At 44.6% G+C, this 17912-nt stretch overlaps 1 protein-coding gene and 1 non-coding gene across 3 annotated transcripts; both read right to left on the reverse strand.

Moving 5' to 3' along the window:
• On the reverse strand, window positions 1559-1631 carry TRNAG-CCC. Its single transcript has one exon. It is a non-coding gene; the product is annotated as a tRNA-Gly (tRNA).
• On the reverse strand, window positions 5942-17197 carry FOLR1 (folate receptor 1). 2 transcript variants are annotated; one of them, XM_005689891.3, is made up of 5 exons: window positions 17088-17197; window positions 9865-10038; window positions 8766-8954; window positions 6465-6600; window positions 5942-6320 (listed from the first exon to the last, which is right to left on the reverse strand). In XM_005689891.3, the coding sequence occupies exons 2-5, from the start codon at window positions 10012-10014 to the stop codon at window positions 6040-6042; spliced, it is 756 nt and encodes a 251-aa protein (XP_005689948.1). In that variant the 5' UTR covers window positions 10015-10038; window positions 17088-17197; the 3' UTR covers window positions 5942-6039. The 2 variants fall into 2 exon arrangements, with proteins under 2 accessions (XP_005689948.1, XP_017914899.1); XM_018059410.1 differs by lacking the exon at window positions 9865-10038.

Raw genomic sequence — 17912 nt, forward strand, 5'->3', positions numbered from 1 at the left:
TGTCTAACATCATTTCCAATGCAAAAAATGCAATTATTTTTGCACCAACCTGAAATTACACCCTAGTGAAAATTCTCTCTTTTATTCTGATACTAGAAATTAATAGATTGACCAAATCTTGGTTCCTGCTAACAAGGGTTTCTCTTCTCTCCTCTTGTTTTTCTAAAGATCCTACCATAATTGACTAACTGGAAAATAGACTCATGAATCTGATGTCACCACCATAAACTAATGCTTGGATGATTTAACCTGTCAGAGCCTTGGAACTTGCAATTTCCAGAAAAATTCCAGCCCCAAAGAAGGAGACTTCTATGGAGACAGATTCAACATACAAACAGGTAATCAGAAATCATTTTTAAAGAATTAGGGAAGTTGATGAAGGCTCTATGATTGTGGTCATTGTGTTGGTATTTTTGGTAATGTGCTTCATGTTCTTTTTTTGATTAGTCATATGATACAGCCCTTTTTCTTTCTCCTGGCTGTGGTCTCTAACCCTCAATTTAGTAGACCATACTTGTGCCAACCACAATAAACATTCTCCCTAAAAAAATTCTTGGTCAATGGGCCACTCTCCTAAGCATCCACGCTGGTATCGTCTACAACTATTCCAATAATTGACTCCCTCCTTTATTGCCACGTTGGCCCAACAAATCTCTCAAAGTTCATGACGGAATAGAGTTTGGCTCCAGTGATAGATTTTTATGGCCCCAGCCCCAGTCACTAAATTGCTTAGAATATATCCCCTCATGAATACACTAAACAGAAATTCAGAAATGCATAAAATTCCTTATATACTGCCATTGCAAGGGAGTGTATTCTATAGGCAATCATTCATTTATTCATCCATGCATTTGTTCATTTTGCATGTCATAACATTTATACATTTAATGCTTACAATGATTTTCCAGAGTGGTGCAACCTCACCATAAATGAGCTTTAGAACATTTTCATCCCTCCTTATGCCCATTTATAGTTAATTCCTGTTCCTAAATCCAGCCCCAGGCTACCACTAGTCTACTTTCTATCTCTATAAGTTTGCCTTTTCTGGGACTAGTGGACTTTCACCTAGCATAAGGTTTTTAAGGTTCACCCATAATGTAGCGTGTACTAATAGTTCATTACTTTTTATTGCTAAATAGCTTTTTGTTGTATGGTTACAACACATTTTGTCTGTCTACTCACTAGTTTATGGACATTGAAGTTATTTTCAGTTTGGGGCTTTTATGAATAATGCTGCTATGTACATGCACATTTGTGGATTTGTATTTTCATTTCTCTTGAGTAGTTGCTTAGAAGTAGAATCAATGGGTTTTGCTTAACTTTTTGAGAAGCTACCATACTGTTTTCCAAAGGATTGTGCTATTTCACATTCCCGTTAGCAATACAGGCTGGTTCTAGTTTCCCTTCATCTTGGTGAACATTTGTCATTGCCTGTCTTTTTTTTCCTAAGTATTTGTTTATTTGGCTGTACCGGGTCTTAGTTGTGGCCCATAGGATCTTTGTTGCATCATGTGGGATCTTTAGTTTCAGCATGTGACCTCTTAGCTATGGAATCTAGTTCCCTGACCAGGGATTGAACCTGGGCCCTCTGCGTTGGGAGCGCAGGATCTTAACCACTGGACCACCAGGGAAGTCCCTGCCTGTCTTATTTATTGTAACGATTCTAGTGGGTATGAAATAGTACCTCATTGTAATTTTAATTTTACATTTTAATTTTAACCAACAGAATGATCTGTTTCAAAGGCAAACCATTCAATATCATAGTAATCCAAGTCTATGCCCCAACCAGGAATGCGGAAGAAGCTAAAGTTGAACCGTTCTATGAAGACCTACAAGACCTTCTAGAACTAACACCAAAAAAAGGTGTCCTTTTCATTACAGGAGACTGGAATGCAAAAGTAGGCAGTCAAGAGATACCTGGAGTAACAGGCAAATTTGGCCTTGGAGTACAAAACAAAGCAGGTCAGGGGCTAACAGACTTTTGCCAAGAGAACACACTGGTCATAGCAAACACCCTCTTCTGACAACACAGGAGAAGACTCTACTCACGGACATCACCAGATGGTCAGTACTAAAATCAGATTGATTATATTCTTTGCAGCCAAAGATGGAGAATATAGTCAGGAAAAACAAGATCAGGAGCTGACTGTGGCTCAGATCATGAACTCCTTATTACAAAATTCAGACTTAAATTGAAGAAAGTAGGGAAAACCACTAGACCATTCAGGTATGACCTAAATCAAATCCCTTATGATTATACAGTGGAAGTGACAAATAGATTCAAGGAATTAGATCTGATAGACAGAGTGCCTGATGAACTATGGACAGAGGTTTGTGACATTGTGCAGGAGGATGTGATCAAGACCATCCCCAAGAAGATGAAATGCAAAAAGGCGAAATGATTGTCTGAGAAGGCCTTACAAATAGCTGAGAAAAGAAGAGAAGTGAAAGGCAAAGGAGAAAAGGAAAGATATACCCATTTGAATGCCGAGTTTTAAGGAATAGCAAGGAGAAATAAGAAAGCCTTCCTCCATGATCAATGCAAAGAAATAAAGGAAAACAATAGAATGGGAAAGACTAGAGATCTCTTCAAGAAAATTTCATGCAAAGATGGGCACAATAAAGGACGGAAATGGTATGGACCTAGCAGAAGCAGAAGATATTAAGAAGAGGTGGCAAGAATACACAGAAGAACTGTACAAAAAAGATCTTCATGACCCAGATAATCACAATGGTGTGATCACTCACCTAGAGCCAGACATCCTAGAATGTGAAATCAAGTGGACCTTAGGAAGCATCACTATGAACACAGCTAGTGGAGGTGATGGAATTCCAGTGGAGCTATTTCAAATCCTGAGAGATGATGCTGTGAAAGTGCTGCACTAAATATGCCAGCAAATCTGGAAAACTCAGCAGTGGCCACAGGACCAGAAAAGGTCAGTTTTCATTCCAATCCCCAAAACAAGGCAATGCCAAAGAATGCTCAAACTACCACAAATTGTACTCATTCACATGCTAGCAAAGTAATGCTCAAAATTCTGCAAGCCAGACTTCAACAGTACGTGAACCATGAACTTCCAGATATTGAAGCTGGATTTAGAAAAGGCAGAGGAACCAGAGATCAAATTGCCAACATCCATTGGATCATCAAAAAAGCAAGAGAGTTCCAGAAAAATATCTACTTCTGCTTTATTGACTATGCGAAAGCCTTTGACTGTGTGGATCACAATAAGCTATGGAAAATTCTTCAAGAGATGGGAATACCAGACCATCTCACCTGCCTCCTGAGAAATCTGTATGCAGGTCAAGAAGCAACAGTTAGAACTGGACATGGAACAACAGACTGGTTCCAAATCGGGAAAGGAGTATGTGAAGGCTATATATTGTCACCCTGCTTATTTAATTTCTATGCAGAGTACATCATGAGAAATGCTGGGCTGGATGAAGCACAAGCTGGAATCAAGATTGCCGGGAGAAAGCAATAACCTCAGATATGCAGATGATACCACCCTTATGGCAGAAAGTGAAGAACTAAAGAGCCTCTTGATGAAAGGGAAAGAGGAGAGTGAAAAAAGTAGGCTTAAAACTCAACATTCAGAAAACTAAGATCATGGCATCTGGTCCCATCACTTCATGGCAAATAGATGGTGAAACAATGGAAACAGTGACAGACTTTATTTTGGGGAGCTCCAAAATCACTGCAGATGGTGACTACAGCCATAAAATTCAAAGATGCTTGCTCCTTGGAACAAAAGTTATGACCAACCTAGACAGCATATTAAAAAGCAGAGACATTACTTTGCCAACACAGGTCCGTCTAGTCAAAGCTATGGTTTTTCCAATAGTCATGTATGGATGTGAGGGTTGGCCTATAGAGAAAGCTGAGTGCCAAAGAATTGACGCTTTTGAACTGTGATGTTGGAGAAGACTCTTGAGAGTCCCTTGCACTGCAAGGAGATCCAACCAGTCCATCCTAAAGGAGATCAATCCTGGATGTTCATTGGAAATACTGATGTTGAAGCTGAAACTCCAATACTTTGGCCACCTGATGGGAAGGAAGAGCTGACTCATTTGAAAAGACCCTGATGCTGGGAAAGATTGAGGGCAGGTGGAGAAGGGGATGAGAGAGGATGAAATGGTTGGATGGCATCACTGACTCAATTGACATGGGTTTGGGTGGACTCTGGGAGTTGGTGATGGACAGGGAGGTCTGGCGTGCTGCGGTTCATGGGGTCACAAAGAGTCAGATACGACTGAGCAACTGAACTGAACTGGACCATAAAGAAGGCTGAGTGCCAAAGAATTGATGCTTTTGAATTGTGGTGCCAGAGAAGACTTAGAATCCCTTCAGTTCAGTTCAGTCACTCAGTCATATCCAACTCTGCAACTCCATGGACTGCAGCAGGCCAGGCTTCCCTGTCCATCACCAACTCCCTAAGCTTGTTCAGACTCATGCCCATTGAGTTGGTGATGCCATCCAACCATCTCATCCTCTGTTATCCCCCTTCTCCTCCTGCCTTCAATCTTCCCCAGCATCAGGGTCTTTTCCAATGAGTCAGTTCTTTGCATCAAGTGGCCAAAGTATTGGAGCTTCAGCTTCAGCATCAGTCCTTCCAATGTATATTCAGGATTGATTTCCTTTAGGATTGACTGGTTTGATCTCCTTGCAATCCAAGGGACTCTCAAGAGTCAACACCATGGTTCAAAAGCAACAGTTCTTCAGTGCTCAGCTTTCTTCATGGTCCAGCTCTCACATCCATACATGACTACTGGAAAAACCATAGCTTTTACTATATGGACCTTTGTTGGCAAAGTAATGTCTTTGCTTTTTAATATGCTGTCTAGATTGGTCAGTTTTTCTTCCAAGGAGCAAGCATCTTTTAATTTCATAGCTGCAGTCACCATCTGCAGTGATTTTGGAGCCCAAGAAAATGAAATCTGTCACTGTTTCCATATCTATTTGCCACGAAGTGATGGGACCGGATGCCATGATCTTTGTTTTTTGAATGCTGAGTTTTAAGCCAGCTTCTTCACTCTCCTCTTTCACCCTCATCAAGAGGCTCTTTAGTTCCTCTTTGCTTTCTGCATAAGAATGCTATTATCTGCATATCTGAGGTTATTGATATTTCTCCTGGCAATCTTGATTGCCTTGGATAGCAGCGAAAAGATGAAACCAGTCAATCCTAAAGGAAATCAACCCTGAATATTTATTGGAAAGACTGTTACTAAAGCTGAAGTTCCAATACTTAGGCCACCTGATGTGAAGAGACAACTCATGGGTAAAGACCCTGATTGTGGGAAAGACTGAGGGCAAGAGGAGAAGGGGGCAACAGAGGATGCGATGGTTTGATGGCATCACCAACTCAATGGACATGAATTTGATCAAACTCCCAGAAATAGTGAAGGACAGGGAAGCCTGGCATGCTGCAGTCCATGGGGTCACAAAAATTCAGACATGACTGAGGGAACAACAACAGAATAGAGACAAAGCATCTATACCTTATAGGAATAAAATATATAAAGAATTTGGGACAGAGCCCAGCAGGTAGTGCTGTATTAGAAGGTCTAGAGCTCTCTCGGGTCACCCTTCACCTCTTCCCAGCCTGCCATCCAGAACATGTTGTCCATGCTGGACACTGCCATTCCCCTCTCTTCTGTTGAAGAGCTGAGAAAAGGACAGAGCAAGCATTCCAGTTAGCTCTGGAATACTTGGGTCCAATTCAAATGATAAATTCCTCTGCCTGGCTCTAGATTAAAGCTGCAGTGAAAAATGAAATTGAGAGCTATGAATATCCCCTAGATTGGAAGATTAAAGTTATTTGGCAAGATCATAGCAAGTATCAGAACTGAAAACTGGCCAAGTCTAACTAGTTTCAGTCAGTGGTACTGGAAAGCAAAAGTCTCATTTCCACTCACATTCAAATAACTTACATGACACATGTAGGGTGACTGACTTTTTATTTAGTTTCCACCAAAGAACAAACTGACTGTGGAGCTTAACGGGGCAGGGATTGCCAGGTGTCAGAAAATAATAGGAGCTCAGCTGAGCAGCCAGAGCAACAATAGGAGCAGGCCGAAACGCAGAGGCCAGGCCTCATGGAGCCCAGCCCCATTCATGCTCTCAGCATAGAATCTCGCCACCTCCTCATTGGGGTTGCCCAGGACAGGGTCGAACCACATCTGAATGCAGCGGCCGCTGCCCCGGCTGTAGTTGCTGGCCCTGTAGGAGTGACTCCAGATTTCATTGCACAGAGCAGCAGGCGTGGGGAAGTAGAAGTCGAAGCGATGGCAGGCAACTTTCACCGGGCACTGGTTGTACCCTGTGGGGAGGATAGAAGCCTGTAGCCACTGGGTCCAGAACCACCTCTTGCTCTACCAGCCCCACAGCTGCAAGTCTCCATAAACCCTTCCGCACCCCCGCCACCCCTTCCAAAGCCCTCTCTCCCCGCCCCCCCAGCCCTCACCTGAGGTCCAGTCCCAGCCCCTGTGCCAGTTGCTCTTGCAGGTGTAGGAGGTGCGGCAGTCTTCCCACCAGCTCTCACAGTCCTCTTTGCAGAGGGGCACATTCAGAATCCGTTCTTTGCGCCAGCTCTGATTCACCTGGGTCGGGAACCAGGGAAGTCAGCCAGGGATCCCAGCTGCTACAGCCCTGATGGCGTCCAGGGCTGAGAGAGAGGCAGTGACTCCACTGTTAACCAAACTCAGTTTTAGCTGCTCTCTGCTCAAAAGCCAGTAATCAATGGGACTTCCCTGGTGGTACAGTGGGTAAGATCGACCTGCCTATGCAGGGGACATGCATACAGCCCCTAGTTGGGGAAGATCCCACGTGCTGTGGAGCAGCTAACCCTGTGCTCCACAACTATTGAACTGGACTCTAGAGCTGGAGAACTGTAATGGAGCCCAAGTGCCACAACTACTGAAGCCCTCGCACCCTAGAGCCCGTGCTCCACAACTAGAGAAGCCACTGTAATGAGAAGTCCATATGCTGCAACCAGAGAAAAGGCCGCGCGGTAATCAAGACCCAGCACAGCCATAAATAAATAAAATTGTAAGTAAAAATTAAAATATAAACTTTTTTAAAAAAGAAAAGCCAGCAATCTGGAGAGAAGTTAATTCATGTCCTGAAGCCAGCTCTAGATTATGTTCAGCCATGCCCGTTTTTCAAGGAGAAAAGGGGAAAGAACCTCAGGGAATCACTAAGGCAGGAAGTTAGATTATGCATCATTCTCCATTGTGCACCAACTGGCTGACTTCAGATACCATATTGCCCAGTGACTTGCCTGCCGGTTTGCTAAGCGAGCTGTTGGAGGTACAGAGCTGATCATTTTTTAGCTACTTAAGTAATTCTTCATCCTTACTTTTTTAATCTAGGAAAAGAATCAATAGGTTAGGCAAGGCGTGCTATCTATTCAGGAGAGCATAAGTCAGGAATTCGGTTAAATTGCCTGGTGATTTCACCCCTATAATTAGGTTGTTTTAAGGTTAGAGGAACCAGAGATCAAATTGCCAACATCCACTGGATCATTGAAAAAGCACAAGAGTTCCAGAAAAAAATCTATGTTGGCTTTATTGACTATGCGAAAGCCTTTGTATGGATCACAACAAACTGTGGAAAATTCTTCAAGAGATGGGAGATCTCACCTGCCTCCTGAGAAATCTGTATGTAGGTCAAGAAGCAACAGTCAGAACTGGACATGGAACAACAGACTGGTTCCAAATCAGGAAAGGAGTATGTCAAGGCTGTATATTGTCACCCTGCTTATTTAACTTATATGCTGAGTACATCATGAGATGCTGGGCTGGATGAATCACAAGCTGGAATCAAGATTGCTGGGAGAAATATTAATAACCTCAGATATGCAGATGACACCACCCTTATGGCAGAAAGAAAAGAACTAAAGAGCTTCTTGATGAGGGTGAAAGAAGAGAGTGAAAAAGTAGGCTTAAAACTCAACCTTCAGAAAACTAAGATCATGACATAAGATCCCATCACCTCATGGCAAATAGATGGAGAAACAGTGACAGACTATTTTTTGGGGCTCCAAAATCACTGCAGATGGTGACTGCAGCCATGAAATTAAAAGATACTTTCTCCTTGGGAGAAAAGTTATGACCAACCTAGACAGCATATTGAAAAGAAGGGACATTACTTTGCCAACAAAGGTCTGTCTAGTCAAAGCTATGGTTTTTCTAGTTGTCATGTATGGTTGTGAGATTTGGATTATAAAGCTGAAGAATTGACGCTTTTGAACTGTGGTGTTGGAAAAGACTCTTGAGAGTCCGTTGGACTGCAAAGAGATCCAACCAGTCCATCCTAAAGGAGATCAGTCCTGGGTGTTCATTGGAAGGACTGATGTTGAAGTTGAAACTCCAATAGTCTGGCCATCTGATGTGAAGAACTGACTCATTTGAAAAGACCCTGATGCTGGGAATGACTGGAAGCAGGAGGAGAAGGAGAAGACAGAGGATGAGATGGATGGATAGCATCACCGACTCAATGAACATGAATTTGAGTAAGCTTCAGGAGTTGGTGATGGACAGGGAAGCCTGGTGTGCTGCAGTCTATGCGGTCACAAAGAGTCAGGCACGACTGAGTGACTGAACTGAACTGATGGTTAGAGGGTAACAGAAATGGGCAAACAGGAAAGGGGCATACGAGGTGCTCCCATGACCCTCCTCAGACCAGAATTCCTGGAGTGTCCCTGCAAGTGGCTGTGGGTGGATCAGCTAGGGGCTGTCCTCTGCTGAGGGGCTGGTGCCCATACCTCCTGGATCCAGGGCCCCAGGTTAGGTGAGCACTCATAGAGACAGATGTCCTGAATAAAGTGGCGCTTGCATGCAGGCTCCATCTTGCCGCAGTGGTCCCAGTCGAATCTGTACAGGCTGGAAATATCCTTATGGGCTTCTATGCTGGTGTTGACAAAGCAGCAGGCATTGTTTTTCCAAGGGCTGCACTGTTGAGGGCGGGGAAGGGGAGAGGGACTCAAGGGTGAGCTCTCACACCCAGCACAACCAGAATGTTCCCACCTCTCCCCTTCAGTCCTTGATTCCCCAACAGTCTTCAGAGAAACATCAGGTGGAGGGACACTTTCTGGGGGACAGGTTTCTCCAAGACTGTGGAATCCCAGGGGTAGCTCCTATTGCTAACCCAGGCATTTTTCTAGGAACTGGGAACACAATGAAAACTTAGCACTGGATAATTTCTTTGGGCAAAAACAGGAGAGGAACAGGAAATTTCAGTTTTCTGGAATGACCAGATTAAGCCTCTTTGGGAAGGTGATAAAGACCTGAAGGTGAGGAAGCAAGTTAAATGAACCACAACCCCAGTACAGTTCTAATTACAGAAATACACAATGATCTTATGAATGACTGAAAACCCATGGCCTAGAATTTAGTATAAAAGCAGAATATTAAGGGGACTTCCCTGCTTGTCCAGTGGTTAAGAATCTGTCTGGCAACACAAGGGATATGAGTTTGGTCCCTGATAGGGGAACTAAGATTTCCGCATGCCGCAGAGCAACTAAGTCTGCGCAGAGCAGCAAACAGCCTGTGGGCCACAACGAAGACCCAGCACAGCCAAATACAAATTTATAAAAAAAGAATTAAAAAAAGAAAATCAACCCCCTCCTTCCCCCCAGAAGGTCTTTCCAGGCCTGCTTCCTGATTTGAGTAACACGGAAACTCAACAACCAAGAAGCTGAGCTCTAGGCATTGTTCTGACCACACTGGGCACACAATATGTGTAAAAGAGTCGATGCAAACTGAAGAAAGAGGTGTTCAGGGAACTTCCCTGCCTCTACCAAGGACGGGGGTAGACGTTCCCTGAGGCAGCTCTTCCCCATCCCAGATGACCCCTCAGCCTACCTGTCCGTGTAACTTGTCCTCGGGACCTGGTTTTTCCTTATGGTACCTGGCATTCATGCAGACATTGAGAAGCTGAGTCCTGGGCCGGGCTGCCCCTACAGCAGCCACACACACCAGAAGGCACAGTAGTGGTGTGATCTTCCAGGCCATGTTTGTCCCTGAAGAACCAATTTCCTTGAAGGCAGCAAAGAAAGTCCAGGTGGATCCTCAGGCTGTTACTAATAAATTAGGAGGGTGGGTGGAGCCTAGGGCGGGATTGAGCCCTAGTAACCCTAATCTTCCTAGTCTCAGGAAGATTGGGATCAGACACAGCCTTTTGAGACAATATCTTCCTGGCTTTTCTACAAGGTCATGAGGATCAAGTAGTGCAACTGACAGGTGGAGTTTGGGCAAAATTCAGAAATAGCCAGAAAATTGCCAGAGGTCCACAATCTCTCCTTTGAAATCCTTGAAGGCAAATATTTCAGAGTTTAAACTTTTAAGATTTGTTGGCTGAAAAAACACACAGTGTAAGAACTATGAGTTGAGTGAACCACACGTCTCGGTAGAAGGTTGCTTCTAGTCACAAGGTAGATACCTTTTTTTTAAATTGGAAGATAAAGTGAAAGTGAAGTCGCTCAGTCGTGTCCAACTCTTTGCCACACCATGGACTGTAGCCAACCATGCTCCTCCATCCAAGGGATTTTCCAGGCAAGAGTACTGGAGTGGGTTGCCATTTCCTTCTCCAGAGGATCTTCCCAACTCAGGAATCGAACCTGGGTCACCCACATTGTAGGCAGACGCTTTATCATGAGCCACCAGGGAATTGGAAGATAATTGCTTTACAATGAACCGACTCATTGGAAAAGACCTTGATCCTGGGAAAGATTGAAAACAAAAGAAGAAAGGGATGGTAGAGGATGAGATGGTTAGATAGCATCACTGATTCAAGGGACATGAGTCTGAGCAAATTCCAGGAGATGGTGAAGGACCGGGAATCCTGGCAAGTTGCAGTCCATGGGGTCGCAAAGAGTCAGACGACTTAGTGACTAACAACAATTGCTTCACAGTGTTGTGGAGGTCTCTGCTCCAAATCAACATGAATCAGTCATACCCTCTCTTTCTTGAACACCCCTCACCTTTCCACTCCTCTAGGTTGAGTCAACTGCAAACGGGCACTGAGCGTTGGCAAGAGCCAAGAGCAGTGGCAGCAGCTGGAAGGGCGTTTGTCACCCGCCTCTGTGGGAATTAGGGACTTCCCTGGTGGCTCAGACGGTTAAGCGTCTGTCTCCAATGTGGGAGACCAGGGCTCGATCCCTGGGTCGGGAAGGTCCAGGAAATTGAGCCCTGTGCTGCTGCAGCTGTTGACGTTCAACACCCCCTGAGGAAGTTCAAGGTGGAATGTGCCCCAGGGAATCTGGTGGGACAGGTCTGTAGACAGTTAGATATCTTCAGGAGTTGATTTTATGATTCCAGTCCTTGCATCTCCTCATATCTAGAGAAGCAATAAATCCCTTCATGGTAACATCAGATCCTCATGGCTAGCAGAAAACCTCTTGTAAAGTAAGCAATTGATTGCATTAAACTCCTCCTTCACCAAAACCTTATATATTGACCTTCCCTGACTGCGCCTTTGGAGTAGTCTCTCAGAGCTATCTGAGGTGCTGCCTCCTGGGCTGCAGGCCTCATTTTGCCCCAAATAAAGTTTAACCCGCAATTTTCAAGTTGTGCATCTTTTTTTTAATTTATTTTTTAATTGAAGGATAATTGCTTTACAGAATGTTGTTGTTTTCTGTCAAACTGCAATATGACAGCCATAGGTATACATATAGCCCTCCCTTCAAGTTCTTCATCTTTTTTAGTTGACAGTTATCACAGAGTGCCAGGCTGGGCTCCCTGTGCTATACAGCAGCTTCCCACTAGTTATCTATTTTACACCTGATAGTGTATGTAGGTCAGTGCTACTGTATCAATTTATCCTACCATCTCCATGTCTTCTCTGCAAATAGGTTCATCAGTACCATTTTTCTAGACTCCATATATATGTGTTAATATACAATATTTGTTTTTCTCTTTCTGATTTCATTCTGCTTAATAGACTGTAAGTTCATCCACCTCACTACAGCTGACTCAAATTTGTTCTTTTTGGTGGCTGAGTAATATTCCATTGTATATATGTACCACAACTTCTTTATCCATTCATCTGTCTATAGATGTCTAGGTTGCTTGCAAGTCCAATGTGTGTGAAAGTCGCTCAATCTGTCTGACTCTTTGCAACCCCATAGACTATACAGTCCATGGAATTCTCTAGGCTAGAATACTGGAGTGGGTAGTTTTTCCCTTCTCCAGGGGATCTTCCCAACCCAGGGATCGAACCCAGGCAGATTCTTTACCAGCTGAGTCACAAGGGAAGCCATGCTTCAATGTCCTAGCTATTGTAAATAGTGCTGCAGTAAACATTGGGGTACAAGTGTTTTTTTTGGATTGTGGTTTTCTCAGGGTATATGCCCCGTAGTGGAACTATCACATGGCAGTTTTATTCCTATTTTGTTAAAGAATCTCCGTATTGTTCTCTATAGTGGCTGAAATTAGAATCAATTTATATTCCCACCAACAGTGCAAAAAAGTTCCCTTTTCTCCACATCCTCTCCAGCATTTATTGTTTGTAGTTTTTTTTTTTTTAATGATGGCCATTCTGATTGGTGTGAGGTGATAGCTCATTGTAGTTTTGATTTGCATTTCTCTGATATTGAGCAATGTTGAACATCTTTCATGTGTTTATTGACTCTCTGTATGTTTTCTTTGGAGAAATTTCTGTTTTAGCCTTCTGCCCATTTTTTGATTGGGCTGTTTTTGGTTATTTTTTTTTTTTATTGAGCTGTATGAGCTCCTTATATATTTTGGAGATTAATCCTTCATCAGTTGTTTGTTTGTAATTTTCTCCCATTCTGAGGGTTGTACTTTAATCTTGTTTATTGTTTCCTTTGCTATGCAAAAGCTTTTAATTTTAATTAGGTCCCATTCATTTATATTTGCTTTTATTTCCATTACTCTAGGAGATAGGTCAGAGAAGATCTTGTTGTCAGTTATGTCAAAGAGTGCTAAGCCTGTTTTCCTCTAACAGCTTTAAAGTTTTCAGCCTTAAATGTAAGTCTTTAATCCATTTTGAGTTTATTTTTGTGTATGGTGTTAGGAGGGCTTCCCAGGTGGGTGGGGATAAAGAACTCACCTGCCAATACAGAAGATGTAAGAGACATGGGTTTGATCCCTGGATCAGAAAGATTCCTTGAAGGAAGGCATGGCAACCCACTCCAGTATTCTTGCCTGGAGAATCCCATGGACAGAGTGGGATTCCCTGGTGGGCTACAGTCCATAGGGTTGCAAAGAGCTGGACAAGCCTGCAGGGACTTAGCACACATGCAGTGTTGGGAAGTGTTCTAATTTTATTCTTTTACATGTCACTCAGTCATGTCTGACTGTGCAACCCCATGGACTGTAGCCTCCTCTGCCCATGGTATTTTATAGGCAAAAATACTGGAGTAGGGTGCTATCTCCTACTCTGGGAATCTTCCCAACCCCGGGATGGAACCCGCATCTCTTGCGTCACCTGCATTGGCAGGTTAGTTCTTTACCACCAGCTCCACCTGGGAAGCCCCTCTTTTACAGGTAGCTCTTCAGTTTTCCCAGCACCATTTATTGAAGAAGTTGTCTTTTTTCCATTGTATATTCTTGCCTCTTTTGTCAAAGATAAGGAGTTCCTTGTACAGCAAGAAGATCAAACCAGTCAATCCTAAAGGAAATCAACCTGAATATTCATTGGTAGGACTGAAGCTACCCTTTTGTGGATCACTGCCTTGTTGTGGCAAAGGGGCTTGTGTAACCTGATAAAGCTATGAGCCATGTCACATATGGCCACCCAACATGGACGGGTCATAGAGGAGAGTTCTGACAAAATGTGACCCACTGGAGGAGGGAATGGGAAACCACCCCAGTATACTTGCTGTGAGAACCTTATAAACTGTATAAAAGGACAAAAAGACATGACTCCGAAAGATGAGTCCTCCAGGTCTGAAGGTGTCCGGTATTAAAATTAAAAAAAAAAAAAACAACTAAGATCATGGCATCTGGCCCCATTACTTCATAGCAAATAGAGGGGGGAAAGGTGGAAGTAGTGACAGATTTCCTCTTCGTGGGCTCTAAAATCACTGCAGATGGTGACTGCAGCCATGAAATCAGAAGACATTTGCTTCTTGGCAGGAAGGCTATGAGAAACCTAGACAGTGTGTTGAAAAGCAGAAATATTACTCTTTGACAAAGGTCAGTATATTCAAGGCTATGATCTTCCCAGAGGTCACATACCATTATGAAAGCTGTATTGTAAAGAAAGTGGAGAACGGAAGAATTGATGCCTTCAAACTGCTGGAGAAGACTCCTGAGAGTCCCTTGGACAGCAAGGAGATCAGACCAGTCAATCTTAATGGAAATCAACCCTGAATACTTGTTGGAAGGACTGCTGAAGCTGAAGCTCCAGTATTTTGGTCATCTTATGTGAAGAGCTGACTGATTGGAAACGTCCCTGATGTTGGGAAAGATTGAGGGCAGGAGAAGAGGGTATCAGAGGATCAGATGGCCAGATGGCATCATCGATGCAATGGACATGAACTTGGGCAAACTTCAGGAGGTGGTGAGGGACAGGGAGGCTTGGTGCGCTGCAGTCCATGGGGTCGCAAAGAGTCGGACATGACTGGGTGACTGAACAATGACAACAAGAACTGATGTTGAAGCTGAAGCTCCAGTCCTTCGGCCACCTATGCAAAGAGCTGACTCATTGGAAAACACCCTGATTCTGGGAAAGACAGGGCAAGAACAGAAGATACCAAATTGCTATGATTTATTCAGTAATCCTGGATAAATACTTTGGTATTATGTAGGAACTTGGATGATCCTTTCAGTTTTATTCAGTACTGTTTTTTTTTTAGAGACCATGTACTTTTCAGATCATCAGCAGTAATGTAGCAGATAGGTGAATTTCTGTTTTAGAGAGGATTGCCACGTATTATACTCTCACAGGTTCTTAGGAAATTTTGTGGAATGTTTAAGAGTTACTGAAATTCATTTATGAAATATTTTCATGGAGAAGGAAATGGCAACCCACTCCAGTGTTCTTGCCTGGAGAATCCCAGGGACGGGGGAGCCTGGTGGGCTGCCATCTATGGGGTCGCACAGAGTCAGACACGACTGAAGTGACTTAGCTTAGCTTAGGAACAGAAGGGGGCAACAGAGGATGAGATGGTTGGATGACATCACCGACTCAATGGCCATGAGTCTGAGCAAACTCTGGGAGATAGTGAAGGACAAGGAAGCCAGGCATGCTGCAGTCCATGGGGTCACAAAGAGTAAGACATGACTTGACTGAACAACATAGGTCAGTCAGTGACTGAAGTTGCTAATGACTTAATCCCTATAGATGGCAGAACGACATTCTTTCGCCGGCAATTTTATCAAAGGTAATGCAAAATTAGATAATACAATTGTATGCGCTCAGTGATCAAGCACATGTTCTATGGGGAAATAGCTACACTGGTGGGATAATTAAAACAATAACCTCACATTCATTCTCAGATGAAATTTTGACAACAAATGACTGTGTAAAAGTTTACAACAGTATCTTAATTTTGGAGCTCCAAATGCAGATCTACGTTTAAAAAAAAAAAAAAGCTCTGCTGCCAGCTCTTTCCCGTTTCATTATTTAGCCACTCTCAGAGACCCTGTGACCTGGGGCAATGTCAGAGAACAAAAGCTTGGAGGTGGACATGAGCAACAGTTCACCTCTGGGGTCCAGGGCGGGTCCTGAACCCTGCCCTAGAGCTGGCCTCTCAGCCTTCATAGCATCTCAATCTCCTGACCTCTCACACTGAGATTTGGGAGGTGCCTGCTCCCGCATCCTACTGCTCACCAGGTGCCTGGTTCTCCTAAAACACCCAGAATTCATTTCCCATGGCTTCTAAAGCTTATGCATCCACCTGCTCACAAAGTTGCCCTGCCCTCACATTGCCCCCCATCTCCTGCAGAACTCCAGCATCTTGCCTGGGTCTCCTGGATGGGGGCTGAGCTGAGTGGCCTCCAGGCTGACTCTGCCCTAAGGGATCGGGGAAACCTGGAGTTAAATTCCCACATAGCTCTCCTCATCCTCCTTGTGTCCTCACTTTTCACCCTTCCACAGTCCAATATCCCGCTACATGTTTATTGTTCACTGTTTAGGTGTTCGTTCATTTACTAATTCATTCACTCCAGGATCCAATCATCTCTCCATGGACCCTGTCACTCCCTGATCTCCGAGAGCACAGAGACATCTATACTCTCGGAAATGCCACATGGTTCACAATTAGGCTCCTTTGGGAGCACAGAGTCTAACAGCTTTAGAACACAGGCTTCTGGATCCCAGCTCTCACGCTCCCTCCACCCCCGCTTGACCTTGGGGGAAAATAACTCACATTATCTTGAGGCTTAGTTTCCTTACCTGAGGATTAAATGTAGTGGGGAAGCCCTAACAATCACTAGCCAACTGGGCACGGACTGAGAAGTCACTTGGGAATGGGGAACGTGCCCCAAGTCACACAGTTCAGCTCAGTTTAGTTCAGTCGCTCAGTCGTGTCTGACCCTTTGCGACCCCATGAACCGCAGCACACAGTAGGGACTGCCCGAGTCCGACTCTGGACCCTTAAATCCAGGGCTCCTTCAGCTTTTGCCCCCTGTACCTTCACTGTGACTAACAGACTCGTGGGGGAGTACTGGGAGGGCTGAGAAAGCCCTTTCTCCACTCAGTCAGTTGGTGATTCTTTTTTGGCTATGGCCTCTTCCTAGAGCCAGTGCTTTCTTCCCCTCCATGCCACATTCATCAGCCTGTAAACCCCTCCCCATCTTCCTGGTCTCAGCTCATATCTTGGTCCAGCTCGCCCCTCCCTTCTCCCCTTCCACCCCCACACCAATCATGACCCTGACACCACCACCCCTCCCCACATGGTCCCAGACGTAAAGCTCTGAGCACTCAGTGCAGTGCTGAAAGGCAAAGTCTTGGGTTCTACTAACTTGTAGTTTAACCTTGGGCAGGCCCCGATTCTGCTTCTGGATTCTCTGCTTTTAGGGATCCTTCTAGAGTGGATCCTCCCAGTTCAGATCCTTTAATGCTTTCTGGGAGTGCCCTAGGGTGTGTAGCTCAGACAGGTGGGTGGAGAGTAACATACCTGGGAGGAACGCTGGCTCTTCGTCTGGCTCAGGCTTCTGTTCTGTTCTGCTCTGCAGTCCCCCTTGCCTCACTCTAGGGGACAGAAGAGCTTAGTGGCCTAGGAGACGGGCCGTGGGAATGTGGCCCAGGAGAGGCTCTTAGGATAGGGCGAAGGCCACCCAGGAGTTAATTATTGCATGTGGGCTCCAGCCAGGCCTCCATGGGAGGGTGGTGGGTAGGAGTGAGTGGATTAATAGTGCAGGCCCAAGGTCAGTTACCAAGCCCCACTTACTCCATTTCTCCCCTAAACTCAGTTCTGAGAAAACCTTGCAGCCTGAATTGCTGGGATCCTTTAAAATAATCTGTTCCGCTTCTAACCCCCTCATCCTGTTTTACAGATGAAGAGAATGAGACCCGGAGAATCAGGACAGAGCTCATTGCAGGGCAAGGACTGGACTTCAGGCTTCCAAGCTCCGGGGCACTTGAACAGAGTGTTGTTCTTGTTCAGTCACTCAGTCATGTCCGACTCTGCAACCCCATGGACTGCAGCATGTCAGGCTTCCCTGTCCTTCACTGTCTCCCTGAGTTTGCTCAAACTCATGTCCATTGAGTCAGTAATACCAACCAAACATCTCATCCTTTGTCATCCCCTTCTCTTCCTGCCCTCAATCTTTCCCAGCATCAGAGTCTTTTCCAATGAGTCAGTTCTTCACATTAGGTGGCCAAAGGATTGGAGCTTCAGCGTCAGTCCTTCTAGTGAATATTCAGGGTTGATTTCCTTTAGGATTGACTGGTTTGACCTCCTTGCTGCCCAGGGGACTCTCAAGAGTCTTTTCCAGCATCA

The sequence above is a fragment of the Capra hircus genome, chromosome 15 (assembly GCF_001704415.2).
Source record: "Capra hircus breed San Clemente chromosome 15, ASM170441v1, whole genome shotgun sequence".
Lineage (NCBI taxonomy): Eukaryota > Metazoa > Chordata > Mammalia > Artiodactyla > Bovidae > Capra > Capra hircus.

Bases quoted from the DNA above. Each gene is read 5' to 3' on its own strand.
- FOLR1 (XM_005689891.3), bottom strand. From the start codon at position 10,014: ATGGCCTGGAAGATCACACCACTACTGTGCCTTCTGGTGTGTGTGGCT. The intron at 8,955-9,864 runs GTAGGCTGAGGG...CGCCCTCAACAG, and splicing joins AGGACAAGTTACACGGACAG to TGCAGCCCTTGGAAAAACAA. The intron at 6,321-6,464 runs GTGAGGGCTGGG...TCCTCCCCACAG, and splicing joins GGGCTGGGACTGGACCTCAG to GGTACAACCAGTGCCCGGTG.